Source organism: Lissotriton vulgaris, chromosome 12 (assembly GCF_964263255.1).
Source record: "Lissotriton vulgaris chromosome 12, aLisVul1.2, whole genome shotgun sequence".
Taxonomy (NCBI): domain Eukaryota; kingdom Metazoa; phylum Chordata; class Amphibia; order Caudata; family Salamandridae; genus Lissotriton; species Lissotriton vulgaris.
In genome coordinates, this window is record NC_141700.1 from 787,649,237 (window position 1) to 787,670,274 (window position 21,038).

Consider the following 21,038-nt stretch of genomic DNA (forward strand, 5'->3'; position numbering starts at 1 on the left):
ACCATTGAGAAGCCCGTGTTTCTGTTTATTTGTGCACCGAGACAGGTAGAACTCAGGGGTCTTCGGGTGTTGTCCCTGACACCTCTGGACCTTAATAAAAGTCCAGAACTCCAATTGGCGCCCAACTGGGGCGACGTCATTTGGTACCGGTCCAAAAGCCTGAAGAGTTCGAGAAGCTTCGTGTAAAGATTCCAGAGGGAGGCGCCCCACTTCATCGATCCCGGCATATCGCAAAAGTGGCCCGACGTTCTCTTCCACGAGGGTTCCCGTTCGGACGGCTGCAGTGGTCCGCTGCCTTGACTGTCGCCCTGTCTTGGACCCGAGGTGCAGACCTTAGTACGGCGAGACGTGACGGGTTTCTCCTTGGTGACGTCTTCAGTGCCTCAGTTAAGTATTAAGTGGTTGCTAATTGTTTGGTTTAGTTCTTTGGTTTGGTTTGGTCTCGTAAGATTATCACTGGTTGTTCTCGTTACGATAATCTTTTGGTTTGGTTTGGGTATCGATACATTAGTTCACTTTGGTAGGCCTACGTTCTTAGTTCGAGTGCGCACCTTTGTTTGTGTTTGTTCTGTGTTCCGGTTTATAAAATGGTAAGTCGGAAAAACTGTATGTTTTCATGTTTTGGTTGCAACAGGGATTCCCGGTTGGAGGACTCATGTCCGGTTCCTCCGATTGGAACTCCTCTTTATGATCTTTATTGCAAGCACGGGGTGGGTCCTATATCCTATAATGAGGTATGGATCCGTTACACGGAAAAAGATGGTGTCCTTAGTTGGCCACTACATGGTAGTTTTGAACCTGAAATTCCCGATAATTTAGAAATAAAACTGTTTAAGAAGAAAGCCCGGCTGGCAATGTTTGATTCTTTCCGTTGTTGGCGAAAAGAATCCAAACAGAGAGAGACTAAAAAATTGAAGAAAGAGCAAAAAGAGCAAGAGTTGACCTTAGAACAGTCTGCCAAGCAGCTGCAACTCAATGAATCTGAGAAAGCGATAGAGGTAGCCGATAGAGAGCGTAATTTAGCGATAGATAAGTGCTACCCTGTCTTGCCATCGAGTACTGCTAAGACAGTAGAAGACCCTGAAAAGGATCCCCTGTTGTCTTACTTGTTGAGGTCACCTCCACCGTATGCACAGGGTGCTACAGCTCCACCTCTGCCAAATGTTTTGTTACCGGTTGCTGGACAGCCTGGTATGCCTGCCCCTGCTCCCCTGAATCAAGCTCCTGCACTCCCTGTGGTTAACAATATTCCTCCGGCACCCCCTCTCCCAGGGTTGCCAGCTTCTCTGCCTATGCTTGCACCGCTCATACCTGTTGTTTCACAAATTACTTTGCCTGCTACCCCTACTGTTGCTGTTTCTTCTGTCCCAACTACTACTCTACTTCAAACTTCTTCAAGCTATATGACTCCGCTTTCTGTTCGTCGGAGAATCACTGAATCTGTCTCTAATATTCTATCTCCCTTTTACAAAACTCTGATTAGGAGTCCTGCCTCTGAATCTGTTCAGAGACGTAGTCAGCTTCCTAGTGTTGAAGAACGAGGAATATTAGATTCTACAGTCCTTAGATGGATTTCGAAAGTTGGAAGGTATGATGTACAAGATGTATTAGATACATTTATGCAATGGAATGAACCGACACAGCGCTATGCGTTTGATGTTATGTGTTCCCTTTTACGTGAGGAGTGGGAGGAGAACGATTCTGAACAAGTTCCGGATGAATTAATTCATGTCCAACAAAAATTTGCTGCAGGTATGATAGTCGGTCAGGAGATAAAAGAAGCAATGGAACTGATTTTAGGCTTCAGGTTTGATCCTTCCCTCCGTTCACCAAGAGACTTAGAGAAACGTAGCACAAAACAAGGTCACCAATATCCTATGAGAGAAGTTCCGCCAATATGGCGCAAAGCTGTTCAAGCTAATGCGGCCCAGGGTATTGCAGCCGCTCCAGCCCAATTCCAGAGAGTGTGGATACACATTCCATGGAAACGAGCTGAAGTGTTAGCAGTAAAACAGGCCTTGCCAGATCCGCGTAAAAATCCCGCTGGATATTACAAAGAGCTGACCCAGACGGTTCAAGCTTGCGTAATGAATTTAGCGGACATTGACATGCTATTTGGCAATGTAGTACCGCAACCAATCTGGGCTAAAATTCGTAGAGAAAATCATCCAGTTGCTCTAGGTGGTGATTGGCAAGCTATAATAGCGGCAGATGGTCAACAAATTGGTGGTTCTAAACCCGAACCTCTGATTGCTAATTTCCCTGGTAGAATAATCGATTTAATGAAAACCCTGATGCCAGCATTGCGCGTTAACTGGGACAAATTGTCCGCATGCAGGCAGAAGAAAGACGAAAGCGTCTCCGATTTTTTCACTAGATTTGAAGAAACTTTCGTAGATCACAGTGGTCAGGATATGAGCACGGAGGGAGGCCAAAGATTATTTGTTGATAAATTTGTGCACAATTTGTTACCAAAGCTTAGTAATAAATTAAAAGATTCTGAAAGTGCGTGGGCTGTCTCTACGACTGCGCAAATACTTGCAACTGCCCAGTACTATGAAAATAGGGATAAAGAAGAGAAAGAAAAGTCAGAAAAGAAAACAAAAGATTTAAAAACTAAAGTCCTTTTGCAGCAGGCATATCCACCCCGCACGAATCAGACAAACTCACAGCAAGGGCCATACCAGAGGACCGATTACGGTTCTCAGAGACCACAATACCAATGGAATCAATGTGCTTACTGCAAAAAGGAGGGTCATTATAAGAATGAGTGTCCAGTACTAGCACAAAATAATAATGCTGCAGCTCAGAGAGGTCGTGGTGGTTTTACACAAACTTCTAGAGGTCGAGGACGAGGTGCTATGCCTCCACAAACGAATGATCACCCTTCTAATTATTTTGATCAGCGAAACGGACAATCTACACAGCCAAATAGATCTCAACAGTATCACGTTGAGGATTACTGTGAAGTTAGTGAGGAATTTTAGCAAAATGAGTACTAGGACAGCCATGGACAAAGAGAGGGAGTAGTATCAGTTCCAGTAGATCAGAGTGGGCCTTATGTCGCAGTAGCTACATCAGGTGTAGTCGAACCGTTTCTGTTGCATACTGGTGCAGCAAAATGTTCTATCATACATGCGAAACTCCCTGGCGCACCTTTGTCCGGCTTAACAAATGTTTCAGTAATTTTTTCAGGCGCCCCTGTTCACAACCCTGTTTCTGGTCCTTTGTCTATCTCTGTTGGGCCTCGTCAATTAAAAGCACCCCTGATTTTGACGACCGGTTGTAATGAAAATCTGCTTGGTTTAGACTTGTTAAAACGCCTATATGCGACTCTGTACTGTTCTCCGTCAGGAGTACAGCTTACATTGGGTAAGAGAATCATCTCCCCGATGTACTTGTCAATGGATGCGCTCCCACTGGAGCTGCGTTCTCTCCCTGATACTCTTTGGGCGACTGGTCCTAACGATGTAGGTCTTTTGGAAATTCCTCCTTATGTAGTAACTTTGAAAGCAAATGTCAAATTCCCACGAATCCCACAATATAAGATCTCTAGTGAAGGCGAACGTGCGCTTTTATTGATAGTGCAAGATTTGATCCAGAAAGACGTAATAGAGGAAACTAGAGGAAATGTCTGTAACAGCCCTGTACTACCAATTCTAAAGCGCACTGATCCTTCAAAACCTCCAGTCTATAGATTTGTAATTGACCTTAGAGAGGTTAACAAAATTGTGATTCCACAGTTTCCTGTGGTTCCAGACATTACTGCATTGTTAACGTTGATTCCTGCAACAGCCACATGGTTTTCAGTGATCGACTTGAGGAATGCCTTTTTCAGCATTCCAATAGCCGAAGAAAGCAGAGATATTTTCGGCTTCTCTCTAGGAGGCCGAAGCTTCAGGTTTAAACGTGCTCCACAAGGCTATTGTGAAAGCCCATCAATTTACAGTCAGGCATTAAAAAGTCAATTAGATTCTTTTGTACTTCCTCCTGGTTCTGCTTTGGTGCAATATGTTGACGATCTTCTAGTGGCTGCCGATGACAAGGAAATTTGCAAAGCAGCTACACTTTCCCTACTGCATCATTTGTCTGATTTAAATCACAAGGTGTCACCTTCCAAAATGCAATATTGTTGTCAAGAAGTGACCTACCTAGGTCATCTCTTGTCAAAGGAGGGAAGAAGGTTGACCCCAGAGAGAATAAAAGCAATTACGCAGATGAATGTTCCTAACACACAGAGAGAAGTGCGTGCCTTTTTAGGTATTACCTCATACTGCAGGCAATGGATCCCAAATTTTTCTCTTTTGGCAAAACCATTGGTGGCCTTGACTAGAAAAGGTATTCCGAGTCCGGTGCCATGGTCTGCCGAATGTCAGCAGAGTTTTTCTGAGTTACGAAATGCACTGTGTTCAGCTCCGGTGTTGGGAACACCTGACTACAGTAAGCCATTTACACTCTATGTTCACGAGAGAGAAGGTTGTGCATTGAGTGTTCCGACGCAACGATTTGGTGATAAACAACGTCCTTGTGCGTATTTTTCATCAACATTAGATCCGGTAGCCAGAGCGTTGCCAAGTTGCTTGAGAGCTACAGCAGCAGCTGAAGTCCATTCGACAATCTACTGGTTTGGTCATGAACAACATGCTAGTGGTCATGGTTCCACATGCCGTGGATACACTCATGAACCGAACAAAGACACAGCACCTCACCAGTGCTAGATTATCAGGCTATGAGCTGACACTGCTAGCAAGTCATATTCAGATTAAAAGATGCACTGTATTGAATCCAGCAACACTGTTGCCGACTAGCCAGGAGTCGAGTGATTCTGAACCACATGACTGTTGTTTTAGAACTGAGGAGGAGACAAAAGGACGGATTGATCTTAAAGACACTCCGTTATCAGACCCAGATGGCACGTTGTATGTCGACGGGTCTTGTTTTAAATTGGAGAATGGTGATGTAACAGCTGCCTACGCAGTAACGACTTTGAGTACGATTGTGGAGACTGCAAGAGTGAGTCAGAATTCTGCCCAAGCTGCAGAATTAATTGCATTGACTAGAGCATGTGTTTTAGCTAGGGGAAAGAGAGTGAATGTGTTCACAGATAGTCAGTACGCGTTCGGCGTAGCGCATAGTTTTGGTCGATTGTGGAAGGAAAGAGGTTTTATTACGTCCCATGGGACTAAGATCCAGCATGGTCAGCTAGTCAACGACTTGTGGGAATCTCTAACCTTACCAACGGAAGTTGCGATTGTGAAGTGCAGTGCTCATCGAGCAATCACGGATGATGTTGGTCGTGGGAATGCTTTTGCTGATGAGACAGCTAAACAGACAGCTAGGAATACGATGAGTGGGATGTATGTTGCAACGTCTGCAAGATGGGTTGCTGAATCAGGAATGTGTGAGGACACAGTGGAAAGTGTGAAAGCAATTCAGGAAGAAGCGACTGAAGAGGAAAAGCTTGCATGGAAAGAGAAAACGGGTAAATTGGACTCTAGTGGATGTTGGATTGATTTGTCGGAGCAGCAGCGTTGGATGTTGCCTGATGCGTATGTGCTTGCGGTGGTAACGATGGCGCACGGAGCAGCGCACATCAGTTCTAAAGGGATTTGTAAGATGTTGGCCCCAGTCTGGAAGAATGATGGAATTAGTAAATGTGCAGAAAGAGTGGTGAGAAACTGCATGATATGTCTGATGCATAATCCTGGCAAGGGAATCCCCACACCCACTGGACATTTTGCTCCTCCTTCTTGCCCCTTCGAAGTGATTCAGTTGGATTTCATTCACATGGGTCGATGTAACAACCTTAAATATGTCCTAGTGGTAGTCTGTGCTTTTTCAAGGTGGATCGAAGCATATCCACTAAAAGATAATACTGCTTTGTCCACTGCCAAAATCCTCCTAAAAGAATACTTCCCCAGGTATGGTATGCCACGGATTGCATGGTCGGACAATGGGAGTGAATTCGTAGGGAAAGTTATGCAGAGTGTGTGTGCAGGCTTAGGAATCAAGCAAAAATTTCACAGTGCGAACCACCCCCAGTCAGCAGGTTTAGTTGAAGGGTACAATGGTACCCTCAAGCTGAAACTAGCCAAGATACAAGCCTCCACGGGCTTGTCCTGGCCAGACGCACTACCTTTGGCCCTGTTATCCACAAGAGCGACTGTGCATTCCCGAGTAGGGCTTAGCCCCTACAAGATTGTGTTCGGTCGCCCTGCTAATGTTTGGGGGGTACCAAGACCTAGGGAATTTAAACAACTGGAATACCCAATGCTAATTGATTACCTTTTTGACTTGACTGCAAAATTGAGTCTCATTCACCAACAGGTTTTCGATGCATTGCCAAAGCCTCCGGAAAGTCCAGGTCATCAGCTGAAACCCGGTGATTACATCGTTATCAGAAATTTTGGACGGACCAGGAACCTCCAACCTAAGTTCGTGGGCCCTTTCCAAGTGCTGTTGGCAACAAGGACTGCTGTACGTGTGGCTGGACGGAAAAACTGGGTTCACGCTACCCATACTAAGCGTGTACCCCTTCCACTCCCTTATGACAATTGGGTTAGACAAGGAATTGGTGCCTCTGATACAGAACCTGTTCCTAAATATGTTCCTTTCAGTGATGCAGAACTGATAACTGATTCACCGAACTCTGACTCTCCTTCTGAAGCTGCTTCTTTGATCACTGACCGCATCAAACGAACAGTTGTCCTCTGCGAACTCGAACATTGTTACTCCTGCTGAAAATAGACTATTCCCGGATCAAACTACGCCAGGAAAACTGAGATACAACCTTCGTTCTCATTCTAAGGACAAATAAAGCAGGAAACTGCCTATTTTTTATATTTGATCTGATACATTGCCTCCAGCCAGGAAGCTTGCTGAATATTTTGTATTTCCCTGTGTATTTCTGTTGTTCTTATTACCTTGCCGTCTGGGTCGCCGTAGGGTCGTGGCTTTGTGCCTAGTTGAATCTGCGGGGGCCAGACACAAGGTCGGTCTTTCTGTTAGTTCTGGGAACTCCCAGGGCTGATAGAGGCCTTTTCAACTACGTACATATCATCAGTGGTCGCGAGCGGTTGTAGAAGATGGAGCTTCCTGGGTTGCACCGAGAGAATGTAATTTATGTTCGCAGAAATAGATTATACAAAATTCTACATAACAAATGTTTTCTGATGCAATGTGCAATTACGTTTTTGATTATTTTAATAACGTTGGTGGGTGGAATTGCCTTTGGTATCTATTTAATTTTTGCCCCGATAACAACTACAGTACCTCCCCTTGATCTTGTTTCTCCTACTGTTGCTTCTTTTCATTCCTTTCATCCGTTCCCCGAACATGAGGAAGCTCGACGCTCAGAATTCATAAATAACACTTTTGCACAGCTCTTGCATCAACACCAACTGGTAGTTAACACAACAGACTGCTGGGTATGTGGTTTGATACCACACACTATGGATAAAGGCATTCCCTACTTGGTCTTGCCTTTTAGCTATAATGGATCATGTCGGGCCTTCCAGACTGTATTTGTCTATGCTCTCGAGACCTATCCCCCGCGTCCTCCACGCTCCACTAAGTATAACTCCGCTAATAATGCCTTGATAAAGGGAATAACTGACATGATTAAAGACGTCAATAACTCCCCAATTATCCCTAGAGATGAGCTTCAAGTTTATCTGAGTTGGAATTCAACGGAGTATAGCATTAGTTTGGGTGAAAGCAAGCGTAAGAGCTCCACTCCAGTCTGGGTCGTACCTCACAGAGGTCAATTCTGCTTGCAAGGTAATGGGAGAAATCCAAGAGCTTGGCTAGGGAAGAGTGACTGTGTTGAAACTTACGTGTATCCGTCAAACTCTTCCCCTGCCTTCCTAACTCTAAGGGTACCTACTTCATCTGTCGAGATAGGGCATATACATGGTTGCCTGCTGACTTTTCAGGTTCATGCTATATTGCTCGACTGTTGCCTCCGACATACACTGCTTCCCCAAATTATCACAAGACCAGAGTAGTAAGAGGTGTTTTCAGCAAAGAAGATACCGCTGGTCAGGAAGCCGGAGACTTTTTCAAAGGTTTCCTTCCGTTCTGGGGGCCTATGGCCAATAGTAGAAATCTACGTCAGCTAACACGGGTAGTTGAGTCTACTATTACAGAAACTGCTGGTGCCCTTAGTAATTTAACAGCTGAGCTCCAGGCGGATCGTCTCATGACATTACAGAACCGTATGGTTCTTGATGTAATACTTGCAGATCGAGGTGGGGTATGCAGAATGATCCAATCGAGCTGCTGTGTTTATATCCCCAATAATGCTCCGACCGTATACGAAGCGATCTCTAAGCTACACAAGATTTCCGACTCTATTCATGTGGACAAGGGAAATTGGTCATTAATGGAATGGCTTGGGACTCTACTATCAGCGTGGGGATGGAAGGTTCTGATGGTCGTTGGTATTATCTTAGTATTCCTATTCTCGTACTGCCTTATTATCCAATGTGGTCCTGCTTTGTGTAGCCTCTGTGCTGCAACCTGTTTTAGAAAACAGCCTGTGTTTGGAGACAAGGTGCGAGAAAGGATAATGCTGCAACAACATATCACCGACCTAATGAACATCGAGATAGACTCTGACATACACTGAGTAATTGCCTATGTAAGGGCAAAAGGAGGGTCTGAGGTTCCGTGACGATTCGAACCCGTGTTTTCGACATCGTCGTAAACCCATAATTTCGGTACCAGTGAACCGTAAATGATCCATATAGTATATCCTGGTGTTTTCGCTATGCTACGAGCAAGAGCACTCTTGTTATGAACACATTTCCGATACACCGATGGCATCCATTTTAGATTATGGCATCCATCTTGTATTCTTGCCCTCACATAGTCAATGAACACACAGTGACCTCTGATCAATTCATTTCACTTAAGGACACGTAGGCTTTAGCCGGCGATTCACCTTGCTAGTGACACGTGCACCTTAGTACAGAAACGCGGTGGCCGCATGACTCAGCAAAAGCTGCCTCCTCTGCCTGAGGCCAGTCCTGCTATACTGGTTCTCGTGCTCGTTGGCCTGATCATGATTAGACGGCCGAAGTTGGTAGCCTTGCCCATTTACGACCCACAAACATCTCTTATCCTGTTTTTCTATCTTCTACACCTGGCTCTGCTCCTTTCCTTCTGGGCCTTTATTAGGGGGAGGTAACGAAATTTACGATGAGGCGGTCCGGCTCTTGAATGAAAAGATGACATGGGATTATGATCGAACAATGGGAACCTCTCATTCGTAATGTTTGACATCAGAAATTTGTTGACGATTCCTGTTTAACGCCAAATATTTATTGTTTAGGACACAAAGTTTAAGAAACGTACTAGTATGTGGAGAATGTTGCCCCCAGCTAAAAAACTTGTATTTAAGGAAGCAACCAACTTAGTGCAAATTGAACAGGCTCCTAGAATCTGCCCGTGTGTAGTTTCTGTGACTTCTGTGTCCCTGCAGTAATAAACCTTTGGTCTTTGACGCCACCATTGAGAAGCCCGTGTTTCTGTTTATTTGTGCACCGAGACAGGTAGAACTCAGGGGTCTTCGGGTGTTGTCCCTGACACCTCTGGACCTTAATAAAAGTCCAGAACTCCACTTGGTAAGTTTGTTTCTCAAATGCTGAATCTTGCTCATGAACGCATGCCTTTTTTGTTACATAGAGGCCTTCTCCCACCTGTCTAGTGGAGAGGATAAGTCAGAAGACCTTGGGCCATAGATAGCTTGTGCCAGGCTGCGGAATTGAAACTTATGTTCTGTACCCCCATTGTATTACAACAGCTACCAGTGTTTCTTCATAGTAGGCGGGTCTTTGTGGGCTACACAACATACATAATGTAACTTTATGCTTGTTAGAGTCAGTCTCTCGTCAGCCATTATAGGAAGCTGGTCAGATTGGACTCCACTGCAGTGTACTTTGTGAAAAAACTAGTGTGCTTGTATTCTCTACCGCGTCATCGACTCTTCATTTCTTGGAAGGCTAGAGGAGGTCGAGAGAGACCCGGGTGACCCTAGTTGGGTCACTTCCTTCACGTCGATGAGCTGTGCATTTAGCTAGAGCGCCATGAAGCCCCCCCTGTGACTGCGGCGATGAGCAGTGTTTTTATTTAGAGCGCCATGAACCCCTCGCTCTGACTGCGGTGATGAGCTGTGGGGCAGGTTTGCAACACTTTTGCACCACTGTTGCGTCACTTTTGTAATGCAGCAGCGGTAAAAACAGTGCGGCTAATTTACATGATGCATCTAAAGAGATGCCTCTCGTTGTAAAGCCCTGCGTCACATTATACCTGTGTCAGGTATAATGTATGAAGGTTAGGCATTCCCAAACAGGAAAGCCTCGTAAAAGTGACGCAGTAAAATCTACAAGATTTCACTGCGCCATTTCTAGGACACCACTTGGTCAAAACCTTATGCCTGCTTGAAGCAGGCATAAGGAGTGACGCAGTACATTAAGTATAGGCCTCAAAATGTATTGCTGGAGTTGCATCATGATTGCGACACGACGCAAGTAATGCGTGACTTTTGGGTCAACAGATGCATCAGAATTTCTGACGCATTTGTCAATCCTTGAGCCATCCATGGTGGCGCAAGTTTATCACAGGCTGGTTCAGGGAAACTGACGTATCTCTCCAGTTGTTTCAGTTTCTTGTACATCTGCCCCAGTGTGTTTAGGTAGAGCGCCATGAAGCCCCCGCTGTGACAGCGGCGATGAGCAGTGTGTTTACTTAGAGAGCCATGAACCACTGCTCTGACTGCGGTGTTGAGCTGTGGGGCAGGTTTACAACCCCCTTCCAACACTTTTGCACTGCCGTTGCGTCACTTTTGTGACGCAGCGGCGGTATAAGCAATGCGGCTAATTTACAACGTGATCAGACTTTCAGACGCATCTGTCAATCCTTGCGCCATGGCGCACCGTATTTTAAATACAGCGCATCCAAGGTGGTGCAAGTGTATCTGTTGCAGGGAAACTGACACGTCTCTACAGATGCTTCAGTTTCTTGTAAATCTGCCCCAGTGTGTTTAGCTAGAGTGCCATGAAGCCCCTGCTCTGAATACGGTGAAGAGCTGCGCATTTAGCTAGAGCGCCATGAAGCCCCCACTCTGACTACGGTGATGAGCTGCGCGTTTAGCTAGAGAGCCATAAAGCCCCCGTTGTGACTGCGGTGATGAGCTGTGTGTCCACAGCCCTGGTGCTCCCACGCACTCACCATCGCTCCGCACAGCCTGGAAGTGGGACTGCACGGACATGCTGAAGTTACTCAGTTTCTGCTCCTGCTTCTTCTGCGTCTCCTTCACACTGGAATCTGGAAAAAAGAGGAGCTGAGGTCAAGGCTTCTGGGAGCTAGATCTGGAGGGGCAAGCGCATACACACACTCACATACACGCACCCAGGGGAGGACACCTGGTACCTCAATCAATGACTCAACACTTTAGAACACAGAACCATGGATGCCCTGAGACTCCAATGATCCGCAGCCCTAAGGTTCATAGAGGCAACAGCCCTGCACCCTCAGAGTGAATACAAGGGCCCGTCCTGTCCTAGAGGTAACAGACTCTGCGTCACCTGATCCTGTCCTGTCCTAGAGGTAACAGAGTGTGTCACCTGATCCCATCCACTCCTTGAGGTAACACACTCTGTGTTACCTGATCCCAACCTCTCCTAGACGTAACAGAGTCTGTGTCACCTGATCCCATCCTGTCCTAGAGGCAACAGAGTCTTTGTCACCTGATCCCGACCTGTCCTAGAGGTAACACACTCTGGGGCCGATTCTGATTCGGGAAAAACCGCTCCGAATAGCCGTTCGGAGCGTTTTTCCCATACAAATCGTACCCTGCAACGTCACCCGTACGTACGACGAAGTACGATTCGTACCAGTAGCCATACTCCGTACGAGTCGTACAGAGACCGTACGACTCTAATCTCCGTACGATTCTCCCTCGGAACCCGCTGTACGCGACATTTGTACAGTTTGCGGCTGGTTTTTACGACCCAGCAAATACGATACGTGTCGGGTACGCACCGTATGACCTTTTTTCTACAGGAGCTGAAAACAGCCGTAAAAGCAGAGTTCGCCCCGAAACAGGTACGGAATCCCCCCCCCCCCCGGGTACGGTGCGTACACCCCATGATCGCAGGGGTACGGTGCGTACCCCTGCGATCATGGGGTGTACGAGCCGTACCCCATGTACGATGGGTGAACCCATCGTACATGGGGTACGGCTCGTACACCCATCGTACATGGGGTACGACTCGTACACCCGCACCGTACCCCTGCGAGCATGGGGTGTACGGACCGTATGGTGTGTATGTGTTTGTGTGCTTTTCCGTACGACTCGCCCTTACCTGACGTGGACCGTACGAATCGCGTCCTCATACCCCGGTCCGGATCGTATTCGTCAGGTCATAGGGCATGTGTAAGAGTCGTACGGTTCACGGTTTCAGCCTTGCAATACGTACGGATCGTGACGATTCGGACGGATTCACGGAATACGGATCGTACTACGCGACTCGGACAGACGGATACGATTCGTACGGAGAGGGCTCCGGATACAAATCGTACAGACTTTTTTTTCCCGAATCGGAATCGACCCCTCTGTGTTACCTGATCCCAGACTCTCTTAGACGTAACAGAGTCTGTGTGACCTGATCCCATCGTCTCCTAGAGGTAACAGAGTCTGTGTCACCTGATATTACCCTGTCCCAGAGGTAACAGAGTCTGTGTCACCTGATCTTACCCTGTCCTAGAGGTAACAGACTATGTGTCACCTGATCCCATCCCGGCCTAGAGGTAACAGAGTATGTGTCACCTGATCTCATCCTCTCCTAGAGGTAACAGAGTAACAGAGTCTGTATCACCTGATCTTATCCTGTCCTAGAGGTAACAGAGTCTGTGTCCTCTGATCCGATTTAGACATAACAGAGTATGTGTCACCTGGTTCCATCCTGTCCTAGAGGTAACACTCCCTGGGCCCTCTGATCCCATCCTGTCATCGTGGTAACAGAGTCTGTGTCACCTGATCCCGTCATGTCCTAGAGGTGAAAGACTCTGTCACCCAATCACGTCTTGTTGTAGGGGAAACAGCCTTTACAACGCATCCTTTGCCAAGCAGTGCCTTTATATATTAGGGATTAGGGGAATGGTGGTAAGGGTATTGGGTGGGAAGCGTGTTTTTAGGGTTTAGAGGTGGGTAAGGGAATAGGGTGGTAAGGGTGTTTTGGGGGATTAAGGGGTGGATAAGGTATTGGGTGGTAAGGTAAGGGTGGTTTAGGAGTGGGTGATAAGTGTGTTTTTAGGGTTATGGGGTGGATAAGTATATTGGGTGGTAAGGGTGTTTTTAGGGTTTAGGGTGGATAATGGTACCAAGAGATTTTTAGGGTTTGGGTAAGGGTTTTGGGTAGTAAGGTTGTTTTGGGGATTTAGCAAAGGTAGGGGTATTGGGTGGAATAGGGTAGTTAGGGTATTTTTAGAGTTATGGGTGGGCAGGGGTATTGGGTGATTTTTAGGGTTTAGGGTTGGGTATGGGTTTTGGGTAGTAAGGGTATTTCAGTGTTTAGGGGTGGGTAAGGATATTTAGTGGTAAAGATCTTTTTTTAGAGATTAAAGGTGGGTAAGTGAAAACATGGTCTGGGTATTTTATATTTTAGGGGTGGATACGGGAATAGGGTAGTAAGGGGTGTTTAAGGGTGGTAAGGGTATTGGGTGGTAAGCATGTTCTTAGGGTTATGGGGTGGGTAAGAGTATTGTGTGATAAGGGTGTTTTTGGGGTTATGGGGTGGGTAAGGGTATTGGGTGGTAGGGACTTTTTAGGGTTTAGGGGTAGGTAAGGGAATGTGTTTGGGGGAATTTTTGGGGGGATTTAGGGGTGAGATTCTCTCTCTTCCTCTCTCTCTGTCTCTCCCACTCCCCCTCTTTCTCTTGCACTTTCTCCCTCTCTCTACCTTCCTTTCTTGCTCTCAGTCTCTCCCTCCCTCCCTCCCTCTCTCTCTCTCTCTCCCTCCTTGCTTCCTCTCTCTTTCTCTCTCTCTCTCTCTCTATATATATATATACATATAGAGCGGCGAAATAAAGAAATTTGGAAATCTCACACGGCGTGGTCGTTTAAATGATGGAGTAACGAGACTCGATCCAAGGAGTCTTATGGTGACGACGCAACTCTCGATTTGGTGGAGGCAGTGAATGCTTGGATAATTGTAGCATATATATATATATATATATATATATATATATATATATATATATATATATATATATATATATATCACTCTCTCTATCTTTAGTTCTCTCTCTCTCTACCTCGGCCTGTCTCTCTCTCTCTCTCTCTTTTTCTTCCTCTCTCGCTCTCTCTCTCTCTCTCTCTCTCTCTCTCTCTCTCTCTCTCTCTCTCTCTCTCTCTCTCTCTCTCTCTCTCTCTCTCTCTCTCTCTCTCTCTCTCTCTCTCTCTCTCTCTCTCTCTCTCTCTCTCTCTCTATATATATATATATATATATATATATATATATATATATACATATCACTCTCTCTATCTCTAGTTCTCTCTCTCTCTCTATATATATATATATATATATATATATATATATATATATATATATATATATATATATATATATTTATATATATATATATACATATCAATCTCTATCTCTAGTTCTCTCTCTCTCTACTCTCTCTATCTCGGTCTGTCTCTCTCTCTCTTTTTCTTCCTCTCTCGCCCTCTCTCTCCCTCCCTCTAACTCTCTGGTAGCAATGGTACGAAGCTCCAGGAGTCCCCTGTGGATCCTAAAAGTTCGTCCTGGCTTGCAGATTCATTGTGAATGGATATCAAATACTACAAGCCCCAGAGGGCGTGCCAGGCGAGCAGCTGTGCCAGGGTGCAAGGAGTGTGCAGCCAGAACCTATAAAATATGAACGTGTTACATTTGTGGGTGTGGGAGGGCAATGGTACAGGCCATTGCAAAGCTCCCTCAGACTGAACACAGGGCCCAGGGTCATCCAGTCCTAGAGGTGACTGTCCCCATTCTCTAGGTCCATAGATGTGACCGGCCTTCAATCCTTGATCCCTTCCAGCCCTAGAGGTCACCAGCCCTCTATACCTGATCCCTTCCAGCACTTGAGGTGACCGGCCCTCTATCCCTGATCCCTTCCAGCCCTTGTGGTGACCGGCCTCCTATCTCTGACCCCTTCCAGCCCTTGAGGTGACCGGCCTCCTATCCCTGACCCCTTCCGGCCCTAGTGGTAACTGTTACTCTATCCCTGATCCCTTCAAGCCCAGAGGTGACCGGCATCCTATCCCTGACCCCTTCCAGCCCTATAGGTGACTGACCCTCCATCCCTGATCCCTTCCAGCCCTTGAGGGGACCAGCCTCCTATCCCTGACCACTTCCAGCCCTAGAGGTGACCGGCACTTCATCCCTGATCCCTTCCAGCCCTGGGGGTGACTAGTGGTCTATCCCTGAACCCTTCCAGCCCTAGAGGTGACCGGTGATCAACCCCTGATCCCTTCCAGCCCTAGAGGTTACCGGCCCTCTATCCATGATCCCTTCCAGCCCTAGAGGTGACCAGCCCTCTATCCCTGATCCCATCCAGCCCTAGAGGTGACCGGTGATTAATCCCTGATCCCATCCAGCCCTAGAGGTGACTGACCCTCCATGGCTGATCCCTTCTAGCCCTAGAGGTGACCGGTGATCAATCCCTGATCCCTTCCAGCCCTAAAGGTGACCAGTCCTCTATCCCTGATCCCTTGACTGACCCTCCATCCCTGACCCCTTCCAGCCCTGGAGGTGACCAGTCCTCTATCCCTTGTTCCCTTCCAGCCCGAGAGGTGACTGACCATCAAACCCTGATCCCTTCCAGCCCTAGAGGTGACCGGTCCTCTATCCCTGATCCCTTCCAGCCCTAGAGGTGACCGGTGATTAATCCCTGATCCCATCCAGCCCTAGAGGTGACTGACCCTCCATGGCTGATCCCTTCTAGCCCTAGAGGTGACCGGTGATCAATCCCTGATCCCTTCCACCCCTAAAGGTGACCGGTCCTCTATCCCTAATCCCTTCCAGCCCTAGAGGTGACCGGTCATCTATCCCTGATCCCTTCCAGCCCTAGAGGTGACCAGTCCTCTATCCTTGATCCCTTCCAGCCCTAGAAGTGAATGGTGGTATGTTCCTTATCCCTACCGGCCTCTATCCGCTGATCCTGTCCAGCCCTAGCGATGACCGCCCCTCTATCCTTTGAGCCCATTTTGTCTCAGACAGGACAGGCCAAGGCTGCCGAGTCATTCCTCTCGGAGCAGTGAGGCTCCGCTGCTCCTGGGAGTGCTCTGCCCTGGAATCAACAGACTCAACACCAGCTGACCTCATCCAATCCTAGAAATACATTCCCTGCTCCCACCCATCCCTAAAATCAGAGGCCTTGTGTCCCCTAATGCAGCCATTTAAGACTGCAGGCGACAAACGCTGCACACTCCGCATCCATCAGATCCTAAGAGTGACAGCCAGTCCTGCCCTAGAGGTAACTTAGTCTCAATTCTCTGAGCCCATGTGGTCCCAGAGAGGACAGCTTAGGTATCCACTGAGCTTCCCAGATTAAAGATATGACAGACGTTGTATCTCCCGCCATAGTCTAACCCTTAAAGTGACAGGATTTCTATTCCCTGAACCCGTTAGGTCCCAGAGGGGACAGATTATGTGTCCAGAGAGTGGATCAGGTCATAGCCCGTAGTCCAGCAGTCACAGAGATGACCATCCCTGTGTACTGTGAGCTCACCAAGGCCTAGATAACAAGCATCGTCTCTCCACAGACCTTCAGCCGGGAGGTGAGGGTTCGTCATAAAACTGATGCGTTGTGTGACCCTGACAGCTGATGGTTCCTTCAAGCCCTCAGGGACTGTATCTCTGCTCACACATAGTACTCACTGTTTACAGCTACTACAATGATGATGACGGTGAGCAGCAGAGCGCACAGTGCGAACAGACTGTAGAGGAGCCGGGATGACCTGTTTGCAGAGGGGTAGAATAACGCACTTGGAGGCAATCCTAGAGGAGAAGAACAGAGAAGCACAAGTCACCTATATTCCATAATGTAGTTTCTTATGGATATTCCATCTAACCACAGATTCCTCACCTTTAGAATATCACCAGGCACCAGACTGAATATAGAAAGCTTTCACCAGCAATGCTCCCGCATGACACTAGGTGGTGCTGGTCTGCTCCATGTTGACTCCATACAGCCCTCTATGTGACAGACCAGAGCCCCATATATCCACCACCCAAGCGTTGACGCCAGTTTCTTGCCTCAATCCAGACCCTTTGAAGCAGAGTGTGAACAATTGGTAGTAATAGTGTGCATATTTCTAATTTGAGATCCTTTCGGATGGTAGGAAGAGGCCACTCCACAGAACGGCTTGGTGGGAGGGTAGTATGGAATCTGTTGTTACATAGAAAGAGCTTTACCAAAGGTAAGTAACGTGTTCTTCTCGTGGATACTCCTAACCACAGATTTTTCACCATAGATTCGATGCCAAAGCAGTACCTCCCCAGATGGAGGGTCTGTGTATTGGACACATAACAAAACTCTTGCAGGACTGAGCAGGCGAAAGCTCTATCCCACCAGACCTGGCTATCAAAGCAATAGTGCTTAACGAGCGTGTGTTCTGACGTCCACATTGCAGCCTGGCAGATGTCAAGGACAGAGACTCCATGTGCCAACGCAGTGATGCCACCCTTAGCCCTGGTGGAATGGGCCCTCGGGCCTTCCAGTGGCTTCTTCTTGACCAATGTGAAGCAGATCTTAATGCAGAAGACTGTCCGCCTCCACAGGATCCTCTTCGGCACAGCCTTCCCTTTTTACACCCCGTTGAACCCCACAAAAAAGCTGAACGTCCACCGGTGCTTCCTTGTACGATCAATATAAAAGCTTAAAGCACTTTTGGAGTCCAGCTGATGAACACTCTCCTCCTCTTTCAAGGAATGAAGTGGGGCAAAGAAAGTTGGCAGGGTGATAGACAGCCGAACATGGAAAGGGCTCAAAAGGGCTCAACTTTAGGCAAGAAGACTGTCTGAGAACTCAAAACGAGTTGGTGGAGAGCAGATGTACCAAGGCTGCCTGAAGCTCACTCACACAATGAGCCGAAGTAATTGCAAAGAGAGAAATAGTCTTCAAAGTAAAGTTAAGAGACATAGAGAGCAGCAATGCATCAGCTCGAAGGGCAGGCACATGCGAAACATTAAAGACCAAATTAAGGTCCCACTGAGGCATCACAAACGGTTTGGGAGGAAACACGTGTCAAGACTTTTATAAACTTCATCGCAATAGGTCATTTAAATAAGAACGGCTGGTCCGGCAAATGCAAAAAGACCCACAGATAACCCTCAGTAGTGTCAACTCCAATTCCTTGGTGGGTCAAAGACAAAACAAACAGAAGGACATTCGACTGCTTGGATTGTAAAGGGCACCACACCAAGACACAAACTTGAGCAATCACCTAACATAGGTGGACTTCGTGAAAGGGAGTCTGGCGGCAAGGATGACATCCACCAGTTGAGGATGCAGAGCAAATGCAGTCAACTACTGCCGTTCACTCTCCACACCTGGAGGTGTACATTTTGTAGATTCAGGTGGAGGACTGGCACTGTTGCTGAGACAGAAGGTCCTCCCGAAGTAGGATCTTAATCGGAGGATGGTTGTGATATTGTCCATGAGACTCTGCACCAGCCTCCCTTTGATGGATGGTAGGAAGGCCTACAAAGCCAGGCAAAAGGCTTATAACAAGTTCCTATGAAGATGGGCTTCCAACAGAGACCAGTGTCCTCCAATCTCCACGGCTCTGAAATGACCTCCCCAACTCAGCAGTGAGATGCCCATCACTGCCGTCAGCTCTGGGTGGGGAAGGTAGAGGGGCCTGTCACTGGTCCAGTTGCAGACAAGGAGTCACCACTGCAGATCGTGAGGAGTCTCTCCTTTGAGATCTGAATGGCCTCCAATAGGTTTACCTTGGTGATGGGCACTGGGACTTTGGATCCATTGTACAGCCGGCATGTGCCAACTGGGGTAGTCGATAAAGAGGATGCAGGAGGCAATAAGGCCAAAAAGTGCTCCTCTGACCAAAACCAGGGACTGAGTCTGCAACATTGGGATCATAGCCTGAATGTTCTGGGCTTGTTGCAACAGGGAGAAAGGACCTGAACTGCACAGTATCCAGGACACCCCAATGAAAGGAAGCCTCTGCAAAGGACTACGGTGTGACTTCATTTCATTATTCATAAACCACCATGATGACAGGAGGTTTGCTGTCATCTGAAGGTGGTCTACAACTAACTGTGACAAGCTTGCAGTGTTCGGGTTGTAAGTTCCAAGCTCTCTCTCCCTAGAAGATAATGCCCCCTTCATTTTAGAGGTAGGACGCTTCCTCGAGGTTTGGACCTCTATTATGAACAATTATGAAATGGTTGAATCGCCCTCCTATTTAATTTAAGGTTATTTCTTATTCCATCGAGCGAGTGCGGTACATTCGAATACATTTGAGTACTGTTTCTTTCATGTTGTTTCTTAATTTATTCTCCATCCGAAGTTTCTATTATATTCATAACATATTTCACAAGTTGGTAGTTGTTGGAGCAGCCGACACGTGTTTCGCCCTCTGTTGGCCTATTAGCCTGGGGCTTTCTCAAGGCTCTTGTATTGGTTTGTACATCAAAGTTGTCAATTGTTGCAACTGATATCACTCAGGAGATACGAACAGCAATACAGTTGAGCCTGGAGGATACTTCTTGGAGTTTGCTCGTCTTTCTGTGTCTTGTCCAGGGTCAAATCCCTTGTGACCGTGTGCGCCTGCAACTGTATGGCTGTATTGCATCTCGGAAGGCACAGAAAGAAAGGAACTGATGCCAGTGTGCAGGGGTGGCACCTCCTCGCTGTCATTTCTGGCTCGGTATAGAGTCAACACTGAGCCGCATAGCGCTACATAGTGGCAAGCGGGAGCATTGCTGGTGAAAGCTTTGTGGGTGCAGTCTGGTGGGCATATTAAGGTGAGGAATCTGTAGCTAGAAGTATTCATCAGAATGTACAAAGTCCTCTATCCCTGATCCCTTCCAGCCCTAACACTGAGAGGTGAGCAGAGTGAAAAGGACAGCAGTAATAGATTCATACTTAGAAGTGGAGAGAGTGAAGAGAAGAGGAGATATAGACTGATGCTGAAAGGTGACCAAAGTGAAGAGATGGGGGGTTATAGATTCACACTGAGGTGAGTAGAATGAAAAAGTTATAGATTCGCAATGCGAGGTGGACAGAGTGAAGAGAAGTGAAGTTATAGATTCACAATGTGAGGTGAGCAGGGTGAAGTGAAGAAGATTTATAGATTCACACTAAGAGGTGAACAGAGCGAAGGGAAAAGGAGTTATAGATTCACACTGAGAAGATAAGAGGAATTCTAGATGAAAATGGAGAGGTGAGCAGAGTGAAGCAGAGATGAGTTACCGAATCAGAGCGAACAGGGAGTAGAGCGAAGGGTGACAGTTTATAGACTCACCATGAGGGTGGTATAGTACAGAGAAGGTGAGTAATGACCCCTGATTGACATGTGCAGTCACGTGAGCACAGTAAACATAAGACATAGTGTAAATTCATGGTGAGTGTTGAGTGGAGAGGAGGTATAGACTCACAGTGAGAGGTAAGGAGTAGTATCAAGATTCACAGTGAGAAGTGAAGAGGTGATAGACTGACATCGAGAGGCGAAGAGGGAGTATAGACTTACAGCGAAAGGTGAAGAGGAGACAAAGACTCACAGTAAGAGGTAAAGTACATATATAGACTTGCAGAGAGGTGAAGAGGAGTTAAAGGCTCAGTAAGAGGTGAAGAGGGGGTTCAGACTCACAGTGAGAGGTGAAGAGGGGAAAGTCTTACAGTGAGAGGTGAGGAGGAGGTATAGACTCACAGTGAGAGGTTAGAAGCAGGTATAGACTCACAGTGAGAAGTGAAGAGAAGACATAGACTTACAGTGAGAGATGAAGAGGGGGTACAGACTC

The 21,038-nt window shown here is 47.0% G+C and overlaps 1 protein-coding gene across 3 annotated transcripts in view; it reads right to left on the reverse strand.

Annotated features, from left to right (window-relative positions):
* The window catches only part of LOC147678725 (asialoglycoprotein receptor 1-like), a 154,457-nt gene that overhangs the window by 58,394 nt on the left and 75,025 nt on the right, over positions 1-21,038 (reverse strand). For 2 of the 3 annotated variants that reach the window (XM_086946181.1, XM_086946180.1), the window contains exons 5-6: positions 16,932-17,051; positions 11,233-11,328 (exon numbers count right to left, since the gene is read on the reverse strand). In XM_086946181.1, coding sequence (XP_086802307.1) covers positions 11,233-11,328; positions 16,932-17,051 — 216 coding nt within the window. The remainder of the gene's footprint in view (positions 1-11,232; positions 11,329-16,931; positions 17,052-21,038) is intronic. The other variant, XM_086946182.1, reaches the window with a different exon arrangement.